This window comes from Podarcis pityusensis (genome assembly GCF_964106645.2).
Source record: "Podarcis pityusensis genome assembly, chromosome: 5".
Classification (NCBI taxonomy): Eukaryota; Metazoa; Chordata; class Lepidosauria; order Squamata; family Lacertidae; genus Podarcis; species Podarcis pityusensis.
In genome coordinates, this window is record NC_138032.1 from 97668436 (window position 1) to 97687718 (window position 19283).

At 44.3% G+C, this 19283-nt stretch overlaps 1 protein-coding gene across 1 annotated transcript in view; it reads left to right on the forward strand.

Moving 5' to 3' along the window:
• Nucleotides 1-13889, forward strand: part of FBLN1 (fibulin 1) — a 53401-nt gene extending 39512 nt beyond the window's left edge. Inside the window, exon 17 of the mRNA XM_081005498.1 lies at nucleotides 11885-13889. Coding sequence (XP_080861624.1) covers nucleotides 11885-12024 — 140 coding nt within the window. The 3' untranslated portion in view covers nucleotides 12025-13889. The remainder of the gene's footprint in view (nucleotides 1-11884) is intronic.
• The last annotated feature ends 5394 nt before the right edge of the window (nucleotides 13890-19283 follow it).

The following is a 19283-nucleotide window of genomic DNA, read 5'->3' on the forward strand; positions in this document are numbered from 1 at the left end:
TGGCATGGGAAGAGGCAGTCCCTACATCTTGAGTAGCTCTTTTTATCTGCATTAACCACTGTAAATGGCACCCAAGGCACCTGCACAAGTTGAAATTAAACAGCTCCTTCAGGTGACCTGTTTACTGAGCCTTTATCCTGATTTTATGCAGCAGTTATACAATGCCTGCTCTTTATTGAACATCCATTCCAATTGATTTGTTGGGAGATTATACATTTTCCCATCAACCAATCATTTCCCCACAATACATTTTAATGCATTTCCTCCTCACTTTCCTAACTGTGAAAGGTGGTGGTGTACCCTTCCCCAGTGGATTGCTGCACCAGAGTGCTTTAATCCACTTTAATTGCACAAACTGATATTGTCCAGAATGCAACTGAATCCTTCCTGAAAACCAGTACAGTGGTACCTCGGGTTAAGTACTTAATTCGTTCTGGAGGTCCGTACTTAACCTGAAACTGTTCTTAACCTGAAGCACCACTTTAGCTAATGGGGCCTCCTGCTGCCGTCGCGGCACGATTTCTGTTCCCATCCTGAAGCAAAGTTCTTAACCTGAAGCACTATTTCTGGGTTAGCGGAGTCTGTAACCTGAAGCGTATGTAACCCGAGGTACCACTATAACAACCTCCAGGGGAACCTTGTACTTAAGAATTACTAAAAGCCAACAATAAAAAGCAGCAGCCCGTTGAGTGAAAAATGCCCCACAAGCCAGATCAGTCCATAGGAAACATCCTTAGAACATAAATGTCTTCGCCTGATGGCAAAATACTGTTCAAGGGCGGCTGCAGGGGAGCAGGAGAGATTGGTTTCCTTGGGGAGTGCATTCCACGATGCGGATGCCACTTTGAAGAATGGCCACTCTGTGCCCTCCTCACTGAGCTCCCCGAGTTGAAAGAGGGGAAACAAAGAGGAGCTTTGTAAGCACAGATGACTATCATACCATTGGTTTACAATATATACCGATATGTAAACAGACATTTCAGGTTCTGTCTCATTGCTTTCGGCTGTATGAGGATCACTCTTTGGTATTTTTGCTTAAATGGCTCAATCTCTTCGCCTGACAAGCTCCCCTTCCAGCTGGGGTTGCCAGGTCTCCCAAGCTCTGATGGTTAAAGTTCTGGAGCCTAACTAGGGAAGAAGGGGTGCAACACAGCAAATGGCCAAAGATATTGTCTTTGGGATCAGTGGGCAAAACCCCACCACATTTGGGGGCTCAGGGCAGAGCCTGATGGAAATGGGGTAGTAGATAGGGAACACCTATACAACTATGGTTGGCAAAATTATCTGTCTGGGTCCCCCCCCCCCCCATATTCTAAGCTTTGGCACACAAAACAGTTTCTGGGGCTAAGCCCTGGTGAATTTTGGCTGTGATTTATCTGTGCCCTCAAAATTTAGCTCACTTTAGCCTAGGCTGGTGATGTTCACAATATACATGCTGTACCAGGCTGGGAAAGAACTAGACATGCAGGATTCTCCCGCTGATTTCTAAGCTTGGGTTCAGAGACCTGGCTGGCCCCTTTGCAAAGAGCCCCAAAGTTTAGCAGTTCATTCTGCAAGATATTCCTTGTAGCCTTAAATCACGGCTGAACTAGGGGAAAGGGTAAACAGGAGTAAAGCCTCAGCTTGTTCTCCTTAAGCCTTTTTACAGACTTTCTGCTACATACCTTTTTGTTTTGTTTAGTTCCGCCCCCCCTCGTACCTTTTAACCAGCTGTCAATGAAGAATTCGTTTTCAGCTTGTGCAAAAAGGTCCTATTAAAGCCTGGGGTGTTAGAGAGCACTATGCAGCTTTTTCCCTCTGCTCTGTGTTGGGGTTCTGTAATACCACCTGTGTTCAGGCAGGGCATTCAACTGCAGGATGTTTTCTCTCCTTTTCCTCCCCGCCCCCCCCCCCCGGCCCCAACCAGGCACTTACACACTTACGTTTGGTTAATGGAAAATGAAACTTTTGCCCTTAAACATTGCTGTTAGTAGGAAACTTTTTCTGAAACCAACACCGTCAGGATATTATGATGGGGCTCACATTCAAAGAATGGCCCTATAGCAGGCATATGGCTGGGTAATCACAGGCTTTCAATCTACTTTCTGTCTGACGGCATTTAATTTCTAGAAAAAGGAGACGTCAGGTGTGTTTTGGAACCCCTTTCCCCCAGTGTTGCCGCAGCAATCAAACCCCAGGGCTCTTCCCTGCTTCCTCTGATCCTGCCTCTTTTCACTGGGAAAACCTGCTTTTTACCACTGAATTGGGTCGACGCTTGCTCCGATTCAGCGGTCAAGTGTAGCTATTCCCAGGGAAAAGAGGTGGGGCAAAAAGGAAAACCACTCTGACCCATGCCTAGAAAGCAGGGGACATAGTGGTAAACCTCTCAAACTTGTGCTTTTTAGTGTAGACAAACAAATCCAAAATCGTATTAGGAGAGCATTTATCGAAAGCAAGAGGAGACAGTGGCGAGTCAATGGTCCTCTGCATCCACAGCCATCTGGTTTTGTGCCTTACTCTTCCAGGGCTCAGTTTAGGCACTAAAAACAGATACTGGAACTGTGCCCTGATGTGCTCTGGCATAAATTAGGCCCTGCGATTAGCCTTATGAAAGCATAGCAAAATAATTATTCCTCTCTTCATCTGCATAGCCAGAACTGTGCGTAGGTATTAATTCTGCAGAGAAGGCACAGAATAGAGAGTGGGATGCTGAACTGAAGCTGAGTCAAAGGGCTTCTTCACACTTAGCAGGCAGAGGAGGCCTGTGCTTTAATGCTTGCTTTGTGTCCAAGGGCTTTCCCCCCTTGCCCTGAGCTTTCCCCACAATGCACCACTTTTTACCACCGAATTGGAGCAAATGTCAGTTGAGGATTTCCACAGATTCCCGTTTGCTCTGATTCAGCTTTAAAGACTGGAAAACTCTGGAGCAAAAAAGGGGTGCTTGGAAGGGGAGCTTTAACTAGCAGAGCAGGCCTGGAAAGAGCAGAGCAAAGCTAAGTGTGACTAAGACCAAACTGGGGGCAAGATGATGTAGAAGCCCCCTTTCCTAGTCTTATTCTTGGAATTTGGTCAGGAATTAGAATGCACAGCAGCTGAAAAGGATTCGTTCTTCAGAAATTCTGCTTAAAATTGCAGCTCTCATCTCTAGGTAATGATGGATGGATTGTGCAATGGCTTCCGGGCCCAATCCTCTGAATTAGCCCTTTATTTTCCCTGGTAAATTGAATCACACAGACGTGGCCTGGTGTGTGCCATGGTGCGGCTTATAGTCAAGAAATGGTTAAGGAGTGGCACTTGCCACAGCCATGGTGCCATGACTATGCTATTCAGTTATGAACAGGATCCTGCTCTCTCCCCCCCTCCACTCCCTCTCTTTGTGTCTCCCCTGAAACTAGAATTTGGGGCTACCCAGCTATATTGATTGGCAGTGGAATTAGGTAAAAATAAGCACTTCTTTACACAACGCATGATTAGTTTGGATGGTCCACAGTTGTAAGATGTGGCAGTGGTGATGAGGTTCTTTAAAAAGGATAGGTCTATCAATGGATATTAGCTATGACAGATGAAACCTCCATGTTCAGAGGTAGTAGAGCTGAATACACTGTCAAAAAGGTGTGGGTGTTGCCTTTATGCCTTTCCTGTAAACTTCTGAAATAGTCAACCTGACCACCGTTCGAAAAACAACACTGGACTAGATGGGCCTTGGGCCAATCCAGCAGTTTTTATGTTCCCATGTACTTACCAAAGCTGAAATGACGCTAAATAATGTGCAGCAAGGGTGTGTCCCCATAATTATTTGCAAATTTGCAAATTTGTTTGTCTTTAAGGTGCCACAAGATTCTTTGCAATACGTGCAGTGTGGTTTGAACTCTCCAAATTCCATATTCAGTGTAAGGCTAATGTTCCATCAGCACAAGGATTTTTCTTGTGCTGTGTAATTTTCTCCCTCTCTCCTCTCCCCACGTGCCCCCTTTATCTGTTCTTGGGGTTCCCCCCACCCTCCAGAGCAGATTTAGAGATGGCGGGGGGGCAGGAGGAGGGGAAGTCCTGTTGCACTATTGGGAATCCTTGCACTGGCTTCCACTAGCGGTATGGTTCAGTTGAATATGGCCCAACACATTTTTATTAAGTATGTCCCAATTAGTGCAACCAAACTAACCAAAGCAAAATATTTCATGGTATGGTGAAGAAAATTAGTAAATCCAGAAAGTTGAGTGAGACATGAATACAAACACAAATGTTGCATTAAGAGCGTTGTCCCATCTAATTGACATGGACTGTGTGTGCTAAGATGTCAGAGTTCACTTTTGGCACAAGAAGGAAACAGGGGTCTGCAAGATCAACTGATGCAATTGGCAGGTAACATTTAGCCTTTTGGTTGGCCAGTCTTTCCAGAATAGGTCCCTGGCTCCTGCTTTTGTATAGTTCAAGTGATCTGCTTGCTTCACTTCAGATCTAGTGGCCTCGGGGATCCTGTGCTGGATTCCAGGTCTAGATTCTGGGACGATGCTCCGCAGCTCTGCATATTGCCAGCTCAGGAGTATTTGCGAGGAATGAGTTAAACAACAGAATGGCTCTTTTAAGTTTAAGATGCAAGGTTATTAGCAAACTGGCTAAGTGATACAAAATACAAGCAGAAACCAGACATGAAGGTGAACTGCCTGAGGGGCTGACATATTTTGAAGGCGGGCAAGAGGGAGGGAAATGTAATTATATCTTACAGCAACATAAATGAGCCAAAAGAATACCTTCAGCATCTGTCTGCAGTACCAGAAATCCCGATGAGGAGAAGCGTGAGAAGACAAACAATGCTAAGTTTAAAACCAGCACCCTCCTGGCACTTGCAACGAGTAATGTTAGATAATCTCTATATTTTCCCCATTCTTTTTGGAATTTTTGTTTAGATCATCCCCTAATTGTATCTGTCATTTTGGCCAATTCAAGGTAATCAAATAATTTATCTTGCCTCTCTTTTTTTGTTGATACTATCTCTTTTTTCCAATTAAGATTCTCGCTACTGATGTTGCATACAGGAATATTCTCTTATTTTCACTTGCAGTGTTGGAGTCTAATATGCCCAGCAGAAAAGCTTCTGTCTCTTTTTTTTTATAAAGGTTTGTTTAAATATTTTCTTCAGCTTATCATATACCATATCCCAGAAGCTCTTAATTTTATTACAGGTCCACCACATGTGTAGCAGCGTCCCCTCTGCTTGATTACACCTCCAACACATTTTGGATTTTGTTTTATACATCTTGAATATTTTGCTAGGTGTTATGTACCATCTATAAAACATCTTTAGAACAATTTCCTTTATGGCTGCTGCTTCCTTTCTTTGCCACCTCCTGCAAGGCCAAATTTTATTTTCTCTTTTTGTGCAAGAGCAGTTCTGTGCAAAAGAGCTGCTTTAAAAATAGAAACATCATGGATGTGCCTCCAGCAACAGCCAGTGAGAAAAGGAAGGCTGTATCCTTTCCCTTTGGCTAATGAAAACCAAATGGAAGTAGCGGGTTTGGTAGCAGGCTGTGTGGCAGGAAAGCATCACCACACATGTAAAAAAACCCCACACCTACACCACATGCAGCGTGCAATTTTGTACTGACTTTTCTGCCCTTATTCAATTATTCACGGATTGGGATAATTCAGATTTATCAGAGAGGAATTGTGGCTGTCACTTGAATGAGGAGGATTTCATGAGAAGGATATTTAAGAATAAGAATAGAAGAGACACAGGAAGCTTCAGCTCCACATTAAGTGTGGATGAGCCCAAAGTTATTAGCCAAGAAAACCAACAACCTTTATATCAAGCTCAGCAGAAAATGCCCAGTTCTCTCTCTCTCTCGCCTCCCACTTTTGGTTCTGGCCCCTCACTGTGAGACCTGACATGTGTGCCTCACTCCCACAGTCTAGTCCAATCTTTGGGAGAAGTGGGTTTGTTGCACGAGACCTCCCAATCACCAATTTGTCAGGGTGTGATTGCCTCCACGCAAAGAGAGTGATGGTTTGGAAGTGCCTTGTGATTGACCAGAAGTGTGGCAGAGTGAGCCTTCAAACTATGAGCCCTGGTCTCCCCTGTTTATCGAATATTTTTGCCAGGGTTGATTCTTGAAGACCAGGTCATTCTCCAGGCACTAGGATGATGGTGTTGTCATGCTTGCCTTGAAGAGAGCCTTACAAGCCCTTGAGATTCACATGACTGTATCAGGAAATATGCATCTTGGCACCTTCATGAACCAAGAGTTACTCACCAAGCTTTGTAACATTTGTATACCAGAGTTCCAGTGCAGTGTTGTCGAGTTCCACTGATGTGCCTCCTCAGGTGAGGCTGCATGCTGGGCCCAAGGGCCTTGGCCTTGCCCTGTTGCAGGTAGAGTGGCAGGCTGCGTCTGAATAAAGGCAGGTCTGCTCCTGCTGCCCTGTCAGCATGGTTGACAGATGAAGCATCCCAGCCTGGAATGGACCTGTTGACAGGAGAGCGATGTTGTCCTGCTTGCTTTGACACAGCAACTGACATAGCACAGAAAGTGAAACTTCAGTGCATGTAACTGTAGTTGTTATTTTAGCCTTAGTTCTTGCATCCCCCCCCCCTCCCAGGACGGCTAGCTACCCATAAAACACAACAGTAAAAACGGTGTTGAAAATCGCAACAAAAACCCAACATTTTCACCCCCCCAAAATGGGACTTCAGTGCTCATCAGCAGGGTTGTGCCCAAGCACTGGACCTTTGGCACTGGACCTTTGCCAAGTGTCAGAGTGCCGGAATGAAAGGCTTTCTGGCGCTCAGCAGTCGGATGCACCGGAGCTCTGGTGAGACCCTGCTGGCTTGCACCACAACAAAAAACGGGAAATCCCAGGATGCAAACAGAAGCTGGGATTGGCTTCTGTGATTCCCGGATGTCCCCCTTAAACAGGACAGTTGAGAGGTATGTAATACAGCCCCACACAACACAGTAATCAAAGGCATAAAGTAACCAGTGCTGCAGTTGGCTCAATAGGACAGGGGTGTGGAAGCAAATTGTCTCCCCTATCGCTGTGGGTCAAAACTCAGAGAAGGGTGGGGTTATCCAACTATCAATCACCTGACGGTGATGTCCGGTGACCCTTTTTCACCTTTATGGTTTGAAATCAAACTATGTGGGGAAATGTGCAGCTTGCAAGATGCTCTGAAAGAACCAAGTGCCAGCTGATATTGGGTCTTGTGGAGCACTTTGCAAGAGGCTTTGCAAGACCCAGGGAACAGGTGAAGGTCAGCTGGGGTGTGGTATGGGCCAAAAATGGCCTTATGGGCCAAATGAGGAGGCCTGAGGGGCTCCATTAGGCCAGAGGTCCCCCCCTTCAGTAAGGCCACTCTATGATCTGAAGGCCTGTGCAAATAAATAGGTCTTTGGCTGTCACTTGAATGAAAATCAGTTTGGGGCCACCAGATCTGTACAGAGAGGGAATTCTGCAGACAGGGTGCTGCCCCTGAGAATGCCCTACAGGGCTCCCCATCAGATCTGAGAACCTGGCTTGACAGGTGAGAGACGCCACCACATAAAGTACTTTGGGTCTAAGCTCTTCAAGTCATTATGTACCTTGAATTGGGCCTTGATAAAGAGACCCATCTTGTCACTGGAAGTCCATGTGGCCTCACTGGGAGGAGGGCCTATGCCCAGTTTCAGATTTAGATGGAGGTAACTTGGCTACAGTAATCCAGCCTCTGAGAACTTCCCGGTTGTATTTCTGAGATGCCCGCTACATTGGACTTCTCTTGAAGATCGCTACAAGGACACTGCCCATTTGCTGCTTGGGGCAGCAAGGTGGCATTGCATGACCCCAATTGGCAGAGTATTGCACTGGCTGCCAGTGGGCTACCAGGACTCTTTAACCTCTTTAACTTGTCCCCAGTGTTGATGCTATAACAGAGGTTCACATCTTCAAAATCTCTGCTGAGCTGAACATTTTGGTACAGAGTTGCTTCTTTCAGTTATTGGAATCCAACAGTGGCATTTAATTTAGAAAGACATGTACAATTTAAGGAAAGATTATTTGATATATATTCCATTTCCCAGTTCATACTAGTGGTGTTTTTTTTGGGGGGGGGGTGATCTGATTTTTGCTGACCTTTCAGCCTTTGTGTGGTTTCAAACAAAGCCCTGACGAAAAATGAGTTGCTATTCTACTAGGACTCCACATCTGCATCCAAAATGTATGCTAGGCAGCCATGTCTCTTCCAGCTTGACCCGCCTCCACTCCAGTATCCTGAATATTGCAATAAGCAAGATGTCAGGCAGGAGAGGATAATAGGGTAACAAGAGCAGAGGAGGAATAGACAGGAGAAGCCATGGCTGCTTCATCTCTGACTGGATCAAGGAGGGATCCAACCTTGCCTACTGACCAGGGTATATGCAGAGTGGGAAAGAAATTGTCTGGATTAAATGATTGCATCCTATGGATTCATGTGTCATAGGTTAGAAGCTAATGCCAAAGAGAGAACGCGCTTCCATAGCCAGGGCTGTATTCCAGGGAGATTCCCTAACCCTCCACCCCCATCTCAGTTCCTGCCAATACAAGTCAATTTTATAAGAGAGGGGAATCCGTCCAAGGAAATGAATCTTATGTGTAACATTTTAGGGACTGGGGGGGAAAGGATGCTTAAAAAGAGAGCTGTGTTTATGGAATATGGCAAGCAAAATGAATGTGGTGAAAAGTCTGCTATTTCTCAGCATGCTGAAGATATTAGTCAGTATTTAAGTAGGACAAAACTCTAAGGTCATCACGGCATTCAGAAAAAAAGGGTGCTGACAGCTGGCATAAGCAAACGTTTATCTCTCCCATCAGATCCTAAGCCAATGTGTTCTTAGGGAATTGGTAGGAGACTGCTTCTGGAATGCCATACATGCTGCCGAGCTCTCCACTTTTGAAACATGACCTCAACTAAGATCTAAATGGGACACATATCAAATAATCCTTCCTTAAACTGTACGTTTCCTTCCAAATTAAATGCCACTGTTGGATTCTAATAACTGAAAGAAGCAATTCTATACCAAAATGTTCAGCTCAGCAGGGGTTTTGAATATGTGACCCTTCGTTATTCTGTATTTTGCACTTTCAGAAACTGACAGTGTAGGAGACAGTTAGCCATGTGTTCTGTTCATGGCGGAGAGCAGCAGACTGCAGGGAGAGAAGCAGAAGATGCTGTCAGGCAACCACAGGCCAGAGCCCTGTGAGTATTGGGGGTTTTCATAGCAGAAAGCAGTTTGAAAGGCAGATTATATGCAATTATATATAAAATAGTCACCGAACAATATATATGACCAGCCAGCAATAAATATCCACTGGGCAGCTTACAAACAATATTTAAATTTCTTTTTATTATTAAACTCAACAATCAATAAGACAGCACCTGCAACCCCCTGTTGCAGCTTCTGGTAAATGGATTTTGTGGGGGGTTTTCTTCTTAAATTATTTCAAAAATCTGTTTATCCCAACTTAACAATGAAAGGAAAGGAACATTGGTGTTCATTGTGGCAATCAAAGCTTCTCTGAAGCTACAGTCTTTTTCCAAGTTTAGTTGCTTGTTTCCATTGTGAACAGTATATTTTCTACAGAGGAAAGCACCAGGGGTGGCCTATCCTGTTTTGGCACCTGAGATCAAATGGTAAGGTGCCCCCCCCCCACGGCATGCTTACCAGGATTGTGCAGAGGTGGCTTCCAGGTTCTGGAAGTAGGGCTCCCCCCTTGTGTGTGTGTGGGGGGGGGGAAGAGGCACCCATGCCACTGCCAGAAAAGTGAGATGTGAGAAAAGACAGCCGCAGCAAAATCTTGTGCAGAGTCCTGTGAGATCTCGCAAGAGCTCTTTAGGATCTCATGAGATTTTGCAGGGCTCTTGCAGGATCTTGCCAGAACCTGCTGCTGCTTCTCCAGTGATGGCGGATGGGGGCCTGTGGGGGGGGGGTGCTCCATTGAGATTCTGCTGCCTGAGGGAGGTGCTTCAATATGCATCATGGGAGGGCTGGCCTTGAAAAACACAAACCTTGAAATGTGCAACAAGTGGGTGAGGTAAGAGCTTTCCCACTCCAATATCTCTCTATGAATAAATGGTGGAAACTTCTTTTAAAGGGCTGCCTAATTAGGCAGATGTTAAGAGTTGAGTAGGGATGTGGGTGGTGCTGTGATCTAAACCAGTGAGCCTCTTGGGCTTGCCGATCAAAAGGTCGGCGGTTCGAATCCCCGCAACGGGCTGAGCTCCCGTTGCTCAGTCCCTGCTCCTGCCAACCTAGCAGTTCGAAAGCACGTCAAAGTGCAAGTAGATAAATAGGTACCGCTCCGGTGGGAAGGTAAACGGCGTTGCCGTGTGCTGCTCTGGTTCACTGGCCAATAGTACGCCAGCTTCCTCGGCCAATAAAGCAAGATGAGCGCCGCAACCCCAGAGTCATCCACAACTGGACCTAATGGTCAGGGGTCCCTTTACCTTTAAGAGGCTCTTAAAGGTAATTAATGCATCTTTCAGATTCACTACAGTTTTCATAATAAATGTTTAAAGATTTATTGCTAGCTAGAAATGCCACCCAAGTTTGAGAAAGTGACATACTCTGGAGCCAAGAGGGAAATGGTTTGGGGGCATTACAAGCAAACAAAAATCTTCTGCTACACTGTCCGTGGAACTTTTCATCACTTGTGGTAGTGGAGAGCAAACCTTTTTGTATAAGGAAGAAAACAAAGCCCATTAATGTCCCTATGTGCTTAAGAAAAAAACAAAAACAGTGTCTTTAATACTTTCTCAACCTCTGAGCTGCTCACTTTGTGTTCAGCTTCCATGAGATAGACACGTTTCTGGATTTGGTTAATTTGGTTATTCTGAAACACCATGTATGTAGTATATAAAGGGGAAAATTTTAACTGTTAATGCTTTTTCATTGTTATTTCCATTATTTATATATTGATTTACTGCATGGCGCTTTATAAAGCAAACAAAACAAAGTGAAGTGCAAAAGAGGCCTCTGCCCTGATTAGCCTACAGCCAAAAGTCAGCCACCAGGAGAGTCAGGAAAGGAACTAACCATGCTCTTCGGAAGGCCCCCTGCTCCTGCAGCTACATCTACTTAGGCCTTATTCTGCTGGAGATGAGGACCAGCAGAGCTCACCCAAAGGCACCGTGGAAGAGGAAGGTTTTAGCCTGGGGTGTGAAGGGCGAGAAGCCACCTCACAGGTGTTCTCAGAGGCATTGTGAACACATCTGCAAATGGCTCTTTGTTTGCAGCATATTCAGCCAACCCTTCTCTTTAGAAACTACATTCATAGTGGCATTTTTCTCCATGGCGTCTTCTAAACTTCCTTGCTGCCACAGCTTCTTGTCTTCACCACCTGGAGCAGGGCATCAATGAATTGATCTTCATGACTGTGTCATTTCATGTGGTTGGGAGCAGTGCTTAAGATCCTCTGGTCCCAAATTACTTTAAAATAAAAGCCAGTCCTCTGAAACAGACTGCTAAAACAGCATAACACCTCTCTTAAAGGCCCCATTCTTCCTGTCAACACCCTGGTAATCGCATTGTAGACAAACTGAAGTTTTCAAACTTGCCTCCAAAGGTAGGTTTTTGTACAGAATATTACAGGAATCTAACCTGAAGGGGTTCCTGCACTGCAGGGGATTGGACTAGATGACCCTTGGCGGTCCCTCCCATCGCTGCTCTTCTATAATTCTGCGACCAGGGCATGCATGATGACTGTGGCCTGTTGCACAGCCTGGGAGATAGGCTGGAAGCTTGTGACACTCCATAACCCAAAGGCCACAGAATGGAATAGCCACATCCCCTGCGGGAAACGACCTGACCGGAAGGACTAAGGTCATTACTCAGTATGGCAGAGCTGAGCCCAGTTATATTTGTGGCACTAATTCTTCTTCCTCCTCCTCAACCCACAGGTGTGGTTCGCCAGGTGAAACCCATCATTGGCCCCTTCCACGCTACCTTGAAGCTGGAGATGAACTACGTCATTGGAGGGGTTGTCTCACACCGCAACGTTGTCAACGTGCACATCTTTGTTTCGGAGTACTGGTTCTGATCCGCCTCGCCACCTGGGTGGAAGCAGGAGAGCTTCCAAGTGAAACTCTACCACAAACTCATAGAAACGTTATGCACACCTTTGGGGGCATGGAGGGGTGAGACGGGGGTTGGGAATGAGACCAAATAGCTTTCTTTTCAAGTAACATTTTGGTTTATAGTTTAATTAAAGGACCAATAGCAAACTATCTAAAATAGAAGTAGGATGGAGCAATAACCTTTGAGTCTGATCTAGCTGGATTGTATATACAAATAAATAGTGTGTCCAGCTCCCTGTCCTTCTATGGGGTTTTAAATTCTGTTTTGCTGAGGTCTTTGAGTCAGGGTGCTGCATGCAAGATTTTGCAGGATCAGAGCCTTGCCTGCCCTCACCCTCCCTACTTCCACCTTCTTGAATGCCTTGCCTGGCTATCAAATTAATTTTTTTCATTGTAAAAATCCAGAAATCACCTCTGATGAATTTGGGGCATAACCAGGGCTTTTGTTCAGCTCAGTTCTGGCACCAATGCCGTTATAAGAGAACAAGGGAGGTGTTTTTTGTGAGTTCTGGCACCTCTTCTTTTAGGAAAATAGCACTGGGCATAACTGACCTCAAAAATGACCCCCCACCACACATATTCCACATATATTCTCTTGCAATGAGTGGGGTGGGTGGGTGGAGTTCTCTAGTGCTTCAAAATAGGTGTGTATTTTGGGGTTTTTTTATCTGAAAGTTTCATTAAAAGGCATTAGCATTAGGTAGGCCCCAACTAAAGTAAATGGTAGAAAAATAAACACTGTATATGCCAAGGTATTGAGGGGCTAAATGACCCCAGTATTGGGGAAAATGTCACTTAACATGTGGTACCTGATGTGAAATCAGCCGCTAAGAGAAGGATGTGCTCATGATTCATTGTCTTGGATCCAAAGTCCAAATGGCACTTTGGGTTTCCCCCCAAACAGCAACCTCTCATGTCACAATGCAGCCTGCTTTTTAAACAGAGGAGAGTTTCAAAAGCAGTCTGCGATATGAGAGCCTGCTGCTTAAAGAAAAAAAAAAAAAAGTGCAACAGGAACAAGCAATAATCTTTTTTGAGCTTGCCTAAGGTAGGGCTGCAGGCCTTTTCTCCATCTTCTTTTAGCTGTGCATCATGAAGGTTTAGAACTGAAGGGGGAAATGTGTGAATTTGGTACTCCTTAATCTGCAAGATCCCCAAAGGCATTAACAACTCAAGGCATTGCAGATCCCAGATACTACTCTAGAGTTACACCTCTTAGGCTAGAAAAGGAGGGGGCCCTTCCAGAGTGGGAGGCCCTGACCGCTGTCCAGGGATGGCAGGTTCTGACTCCCATCCTGTAGACTAAACTACTTTTAGTGGCTTTTGAGATCCCCATTTCTTTGGTGACAAACTAGAATGAAATCAACAGTGCAGTGGAACCAAGTAATTCGAAACCTTTATGCCATGATCCAGCAGCAGAGATATGTACATAGAAACAGTACGTACCTATTGTGGATACATACTAGATTGGGATTGGTGTTTTAGAAGCTAAAATTATTTTTAAAATTAGTCATGGCGAAGGGCCCAATTCAGTTGCAGTGATGGGCTGCAGAACAGCTGGTGGCTCCAGATGTGGGTGGACATCACATTGAGGCACATCCCAAAGAGTCCTCCCACTAGGGCTCAGGTGAGCATGGATTTAGGCCACCATTATGCACACAGGAAGGCTTCTTGCTGGGTTGGAGCAATCGTGTATGAGGCTTCTTATGTATCATACTGAAGTATGACCCAATAATGTAATGAAACTCAATAAATGAGTGTTGTTTGTATCTATAATTTCTCTCAACCATGTATCGTTTTTAGGAAAATAAACTTTTTCATTTTTTAACAGTTGTTCATCCAAGTTCCCTTAATTTTAACAATATAACTGAATATTCACAATGTGCATCATAAGGAATAAGCAGTCAAGAGTTAAGGTGTGTGTGTGTGAGAGAGAGAGAGAGAGAGAGAGAGAAAGAGAGAGAGAGAGAAACAGAAGTGAGGGAGAGAATTAAAACGGAAGTTAATGTTAAGACTCATTAGTGGAACCTCTGAAGATTGCCATCCATCCATGGTCTATTGGTCTGACCAGGCAGATGTGGAGAAGTAGGTGCAGAGCAGTGTTTCTCAAACTTGGGCCCTTAGCTGTTGTTAGACTACAAATCCCATCATCCCTAGCTAGCAAGTCCAGTAGTCAAGGATGATGGGAGTTGTAGTTCAACAACAGCTGAGGGCCCAAGTTTGAAAAATACTAGTGCAGAGAATGTCCTTGGCAGGGAGCAGCCTGAGAGGGAGGATGGGGACCCTACTTCTTTTCCTGTAGATACTAGAGAAGGGGAGGCAGTTCCACTGTTCCCCGTTCTGCCCATTTTGTGGAGTGGAAATATCCCCTAGCAACAGGGGAGGCTGGACAGCTAGAGTAGGAGGAGCTAGCTGGGCTGACCTCCATTCCGTCACCAAGATGGTACCACCTCTGGTCGTTGGGAACAAACACCCCCCCCCAGGCTGCCCCTCCAAGCAAACCAATCTTGTGAGGAGAGTCTTGCAAGTGAGCAAGCAGAATTTTCCTTTTAAAAGCTTTAGAGGACACTGAAGCTAGAATTATATCTTATGACCATGCTGGGACAGTGAGGGTGTACATACAGAGCATTGCTTGCTAGATTGAAGTGGAAAGTGTTATCTGCTTTCATGGAATTTCTGGGGTTCCTGAAGCTCTCATGTTCACACGTGCCAGAATTTCAAGGCAATGCTTGCTTCTATAGTAGCCAGCTTTTTTTAAAAAAAGAAAAGAAAATACATCCTATGCTCAGGTCACCGGTGAACCAAATGAAGATAATTCCCAGGTACTTGAGATACGTAATAACCTAGATCTACTATTTCTTTAGATTTTTTTAAATTAAAAAAATATTCAAAAGCAGATGAACATTTTAATGTATAGCAGAAGGGCTGTGCTTATTTTTAATTAACAGGACTTGGAAAACCTTATTCCTGAGACCCTATAGAGGTCTCCCCCCCATCCCCCGTCTCTTGTTCCATTAGCATTTCTTAATTGCAGTGTACATGCCAACTTATTTATTTTAATATGTGTATTTACTTAATTAGGATAGAGATTTGTAACATTTTGGGATCACTCCCAATCAATTACCGTAATGTACATCATCCTCCCCCACTTCCTTCTTTTCTAACCAAATAATACATAATGGAAAAGGGCCTTGAAAACAGCATGTTCCTGGGAAGTAACATACTTTTAAAAATATTATTTTACAATTGCAAGCAGATTTGTTCTGATGTCCTAAGAAGATAGGCTGATCAAAATTTTTAAACATTTACTGTACTTGCTTGTGCCCATGTATTGTGCCAGAAAGTAAATTAGATTATTTAAAAATGCTTAGGAGGGTAAAATGTTCATCTGTTTTAAGTCCATCTTTGATTTAAAGTACAGTAATGGCAAATTCCCCAAAGATATAATAAGATTATTTGTAGTTGTTATTTATAAATGCCAGTAATTTGAGTGGGTCTAATGGGGAAACTCGTATCCATGAATTTCTCCATGGCATTTAACCCACTATTTTGGTCACTGCAATTTCAGCTTGTTTTTCTGTTAACATGATGCTCTATATTGTTCTGTCAAAATTCTCTGTTGGTCAGGCCTCCTTTAAATGAAGGCACCACAGTAGCACAACCCGAACTACTGGATGCCACAGCACAAAGCAGAAATAGGCAATGCACTAATGCACCTAGTGCAAGATGACTATAATGTCACGACCCTGTTCCAGCTAGGGGCTGTAAGAGGACAGACATAAGCATGAAGACATCTGTAGGGCCATAACTGGAAGAGGAATATAGTGGTACCTCGGGTTAAGTACTTAATTCGTTCCGGAGGTCTGTTCTTAACCTGAAACTGTTCTTAACCTGAAGCACCACCTTAGCTAATGGGGCCTCCCATTGTAGTACAACTCCCTGCAGTGCAGGAATCTCAACACACAGGGCCCCCCCCCTCTATTCTTGCATTGCAGGGGCTGGACTGCATGACCCCTGGGTCCCTTCCAACTCTAAGATTCTATGATTCTAGATACCTTTGGCTCTTTTCAACAACTCATCTCTACAGATTTGCTACAGCTCACCACTCTTTTAATTTTGTTAGGGGACAGAGAAATGATCTGTAGGAGATTTAGTTTTAAAAAGACCCCAGAAAATTCATTCCGATCTTATTCCATATTGTGAGGAAGTTACCCCATCAGCGACCTTTCAGAGATGCATTGGGGTACTGCATAGCTTGGCAATGACTTTTATCTTCATAGTATCAGGAACCCACTGGGTGGGTTAAAGGTGGGTTAAACCACCAGTGGTTAAAGGTAGGACCAGAGGAAGCACATGAGCGCTCTAGCTGCCAGGATCCAGAGGCATGCAAGTTCTAGCCCCACAGGTGTGTTTGTGTGAAACTGAGGGGGAACCTTATCTGAGGACAAAGCCTCCAGCAATCTCTATGTGAGCACAAATCCTCATCCCCTCATGTGCCAAATGGCGCCACAGAAAAGGAGCATCTTCAGCAGCTGCCCACTTCGGGATGCTTTGTTTCTTAACGCATTCGTTGCCCACTTTGTGACATTTAGTGTGTGGTAGCTAATCAGAAAATGATTAACTTGCATTTGTGGTTCTGATCCCGGTCTCTCTCTCTCTCTCTCACACATACACACACATACACACAGCCTTTATTGAATGGGCACTGAGCTTGTAAAGGTGAGAATTTGCTAGAAAATTTCTCAGATGGACACCTTAGCCTTTCTTAAGCCGGCTGAAGTTCCCAAGGCCAGATTAAAACCTCTAAGCACTTAAAAGATGTTGGTGCCCCCATATATATCTAATTCAAAATATAAACATTAATAAACCATAAAATAAAATTTAATTTTTGAAATAAAAAAAACCTTCAGTAAGATGGAAAATAATGTTTATTTTCGTATACTTCCACTTTATTTATATTTGGATAACAAAAATAAAACAAAGCTAGTATCTAAAAAGAACAAAAGGGGGAAAAGGAAAAGAAAAGAGGGAGGGGAGGAACAGGCCCCCCCAACCCAACCTATCTTAATCTTCCACATCTTCCCAGCTCCTACCTGGGACAGTTCCCATCTTTCTCAGCCTGAGAAAAAGCACTCTATTCTGTCTCTCACACAGATCTCTCTTATCAATCTTGTCTCTATATGAATCTTCATATCACATCATTCATATCATACTTATAAGTAATATTATTTATTATTAATTTATATTTATTTATATCCTACTTTTTAAATTGCAAAGTCTTTCATCAGATGCTCAAAACGAATCTTACATAACACATTTGTTTCTATATTTAGTAGAGATGAGGCATTCAGCCTGCCTTGTTACATGGTTGTTCTTTTGGGATTTTTAATATACAGTTGTACCTTGGATCTCAAATGTCTTGGCTCCCAAACAAATCGGCTCCTGAATGATTAGAACCCAGAAGTGACTGTTCTGGTTTTCGAACGATTTTCAGAAACCCAACGTCTGGCACAGCTTCCTGCAGCCAATCGGAAGCTGCACTTTGGTTTCTGAACGTTTTGGAAGTCAAACAGACTTTCAGAACGGATTCCGTTTGACTTCCAAAGTATGACTGTACTTCAATTGAGAAAATGAACACTCAGTTGAGCAATTTGTGACAATTAATGTTAAAAATCTGGCAATGAAATTTTTTTGTAGCGCCTCTCCCTCCCTTATTTTGCTTAGTGGTTAACCCAGCTCTGTTGGAACACCTCTTCTGGATTCCTCTTTCTTTTGTACTTCTGAAGGCCCCAAGAGTGTCAAACAACACAGGGTATACCTAATCTTAGTCTATCTGAGATTGTGGCCTTCAGATTTGAATCCAGCTCCGTGAAGCCCCCCCCCCCCCCAGTTTGGCCTCCAAAGATTAAGGGTGTCACGATCTGGTCTACAGGCGATCAAAGTCCCAGCTGAGGACGTCAGGACCGGGAGCAAGATGGCGGGGTGGGAGCAGGAACGAGAGTCCAGAAGCCAGGGATCAAAGGGTCAGGAAGCAGGGAGTAACGAAGTCAAGGGTCCGAGGGTCGAGAAGCAAGGAGTCACAAAGCCGCGGTCCGAGGATCAGGAAGCAAGAAGCCAAACACAGCAAGGCAGGAAACGTGTTGCTGTGGCAAAGAGCCACAGGGAAATGCTGACCTTATATCCCTTCCCAGCTCTTGCCACCAGGTGCAGTGAGTTACCAAGCGGCCTCACCTGTGCGGCCGTGCCTTGCCTCTCCAGAACAAACTCAGGAAGGCCCCAGTCCTGCAAAGCCCTACTGGCCACAGGGCCTGGCTCCTGCACGCACTCCTGACAAAGAGTATTAACTTATCATGGCTGTGTTCCCTCATCTACCAGAAAAGGTCTTTCATGGTTGGCAGTTTAATCAATGCTGCAGATGTCCTGATAGTTGCTGGTGTTCCACAGCTGGGTGTCCTGGCTTGGGATGTTTCTTTTTGTGAATGACAACACTGCTACTTATGTACTGTAGACAAATGTGTTCCTCACCCTTTCATTCATTGATCCAGCCTATGAGCTATGACTCAAGACATATGATCTCAGAGACTCATCATACTCCATTGGTCAAATGTGGAACAATCGGTAGATTTCCCCGCCCTATCACTGACCTCAGGGCTGATCTGAAAGATCACCCTGTCCTCGGATAAGGGGTGACTTCAAATTATATGTTGCAGTTGAATTGTTTTGTGACTGCCAGAGTTTGGGGGCAGAAGCAGTAATAATGATAAAAAGGCATCAGTGTAATGGATATCCTCATAACTCCATAACTGCAGTTTAGGCTTTAGAAATTACTGATATGTGCTTTAAGGAAGGCTAACCAGAAAGTATTAGATGGTGTCTTAACTGTTGCCAGCTGTGTAGCATTTAGAAATTAGAATGGAATGTTTTGCCATTCCTATGTGGCGAAATGCTGGCCCTGAATATTTGATAAGCCCTCCAAATCTACAGTGTCTTTCACTGAATGTGCATAATTTTTGTTCAGGTAAAAATGACAATGGAACTTACAATAATTATTCCTTCCCACTTGATGCTCCAAATGCTTACAGTGAAATGTTAAAGATCAATGAAGGAAGAAACCTAGTGCGTAGAAACAATGACACTGAAAGGGCAGAAACCAGCAGCTCAGCCTTCCCCACTCTGTCTTTGGCCCAAAGATGAAAGTATTCAAGAAATGATGCTCCAGATG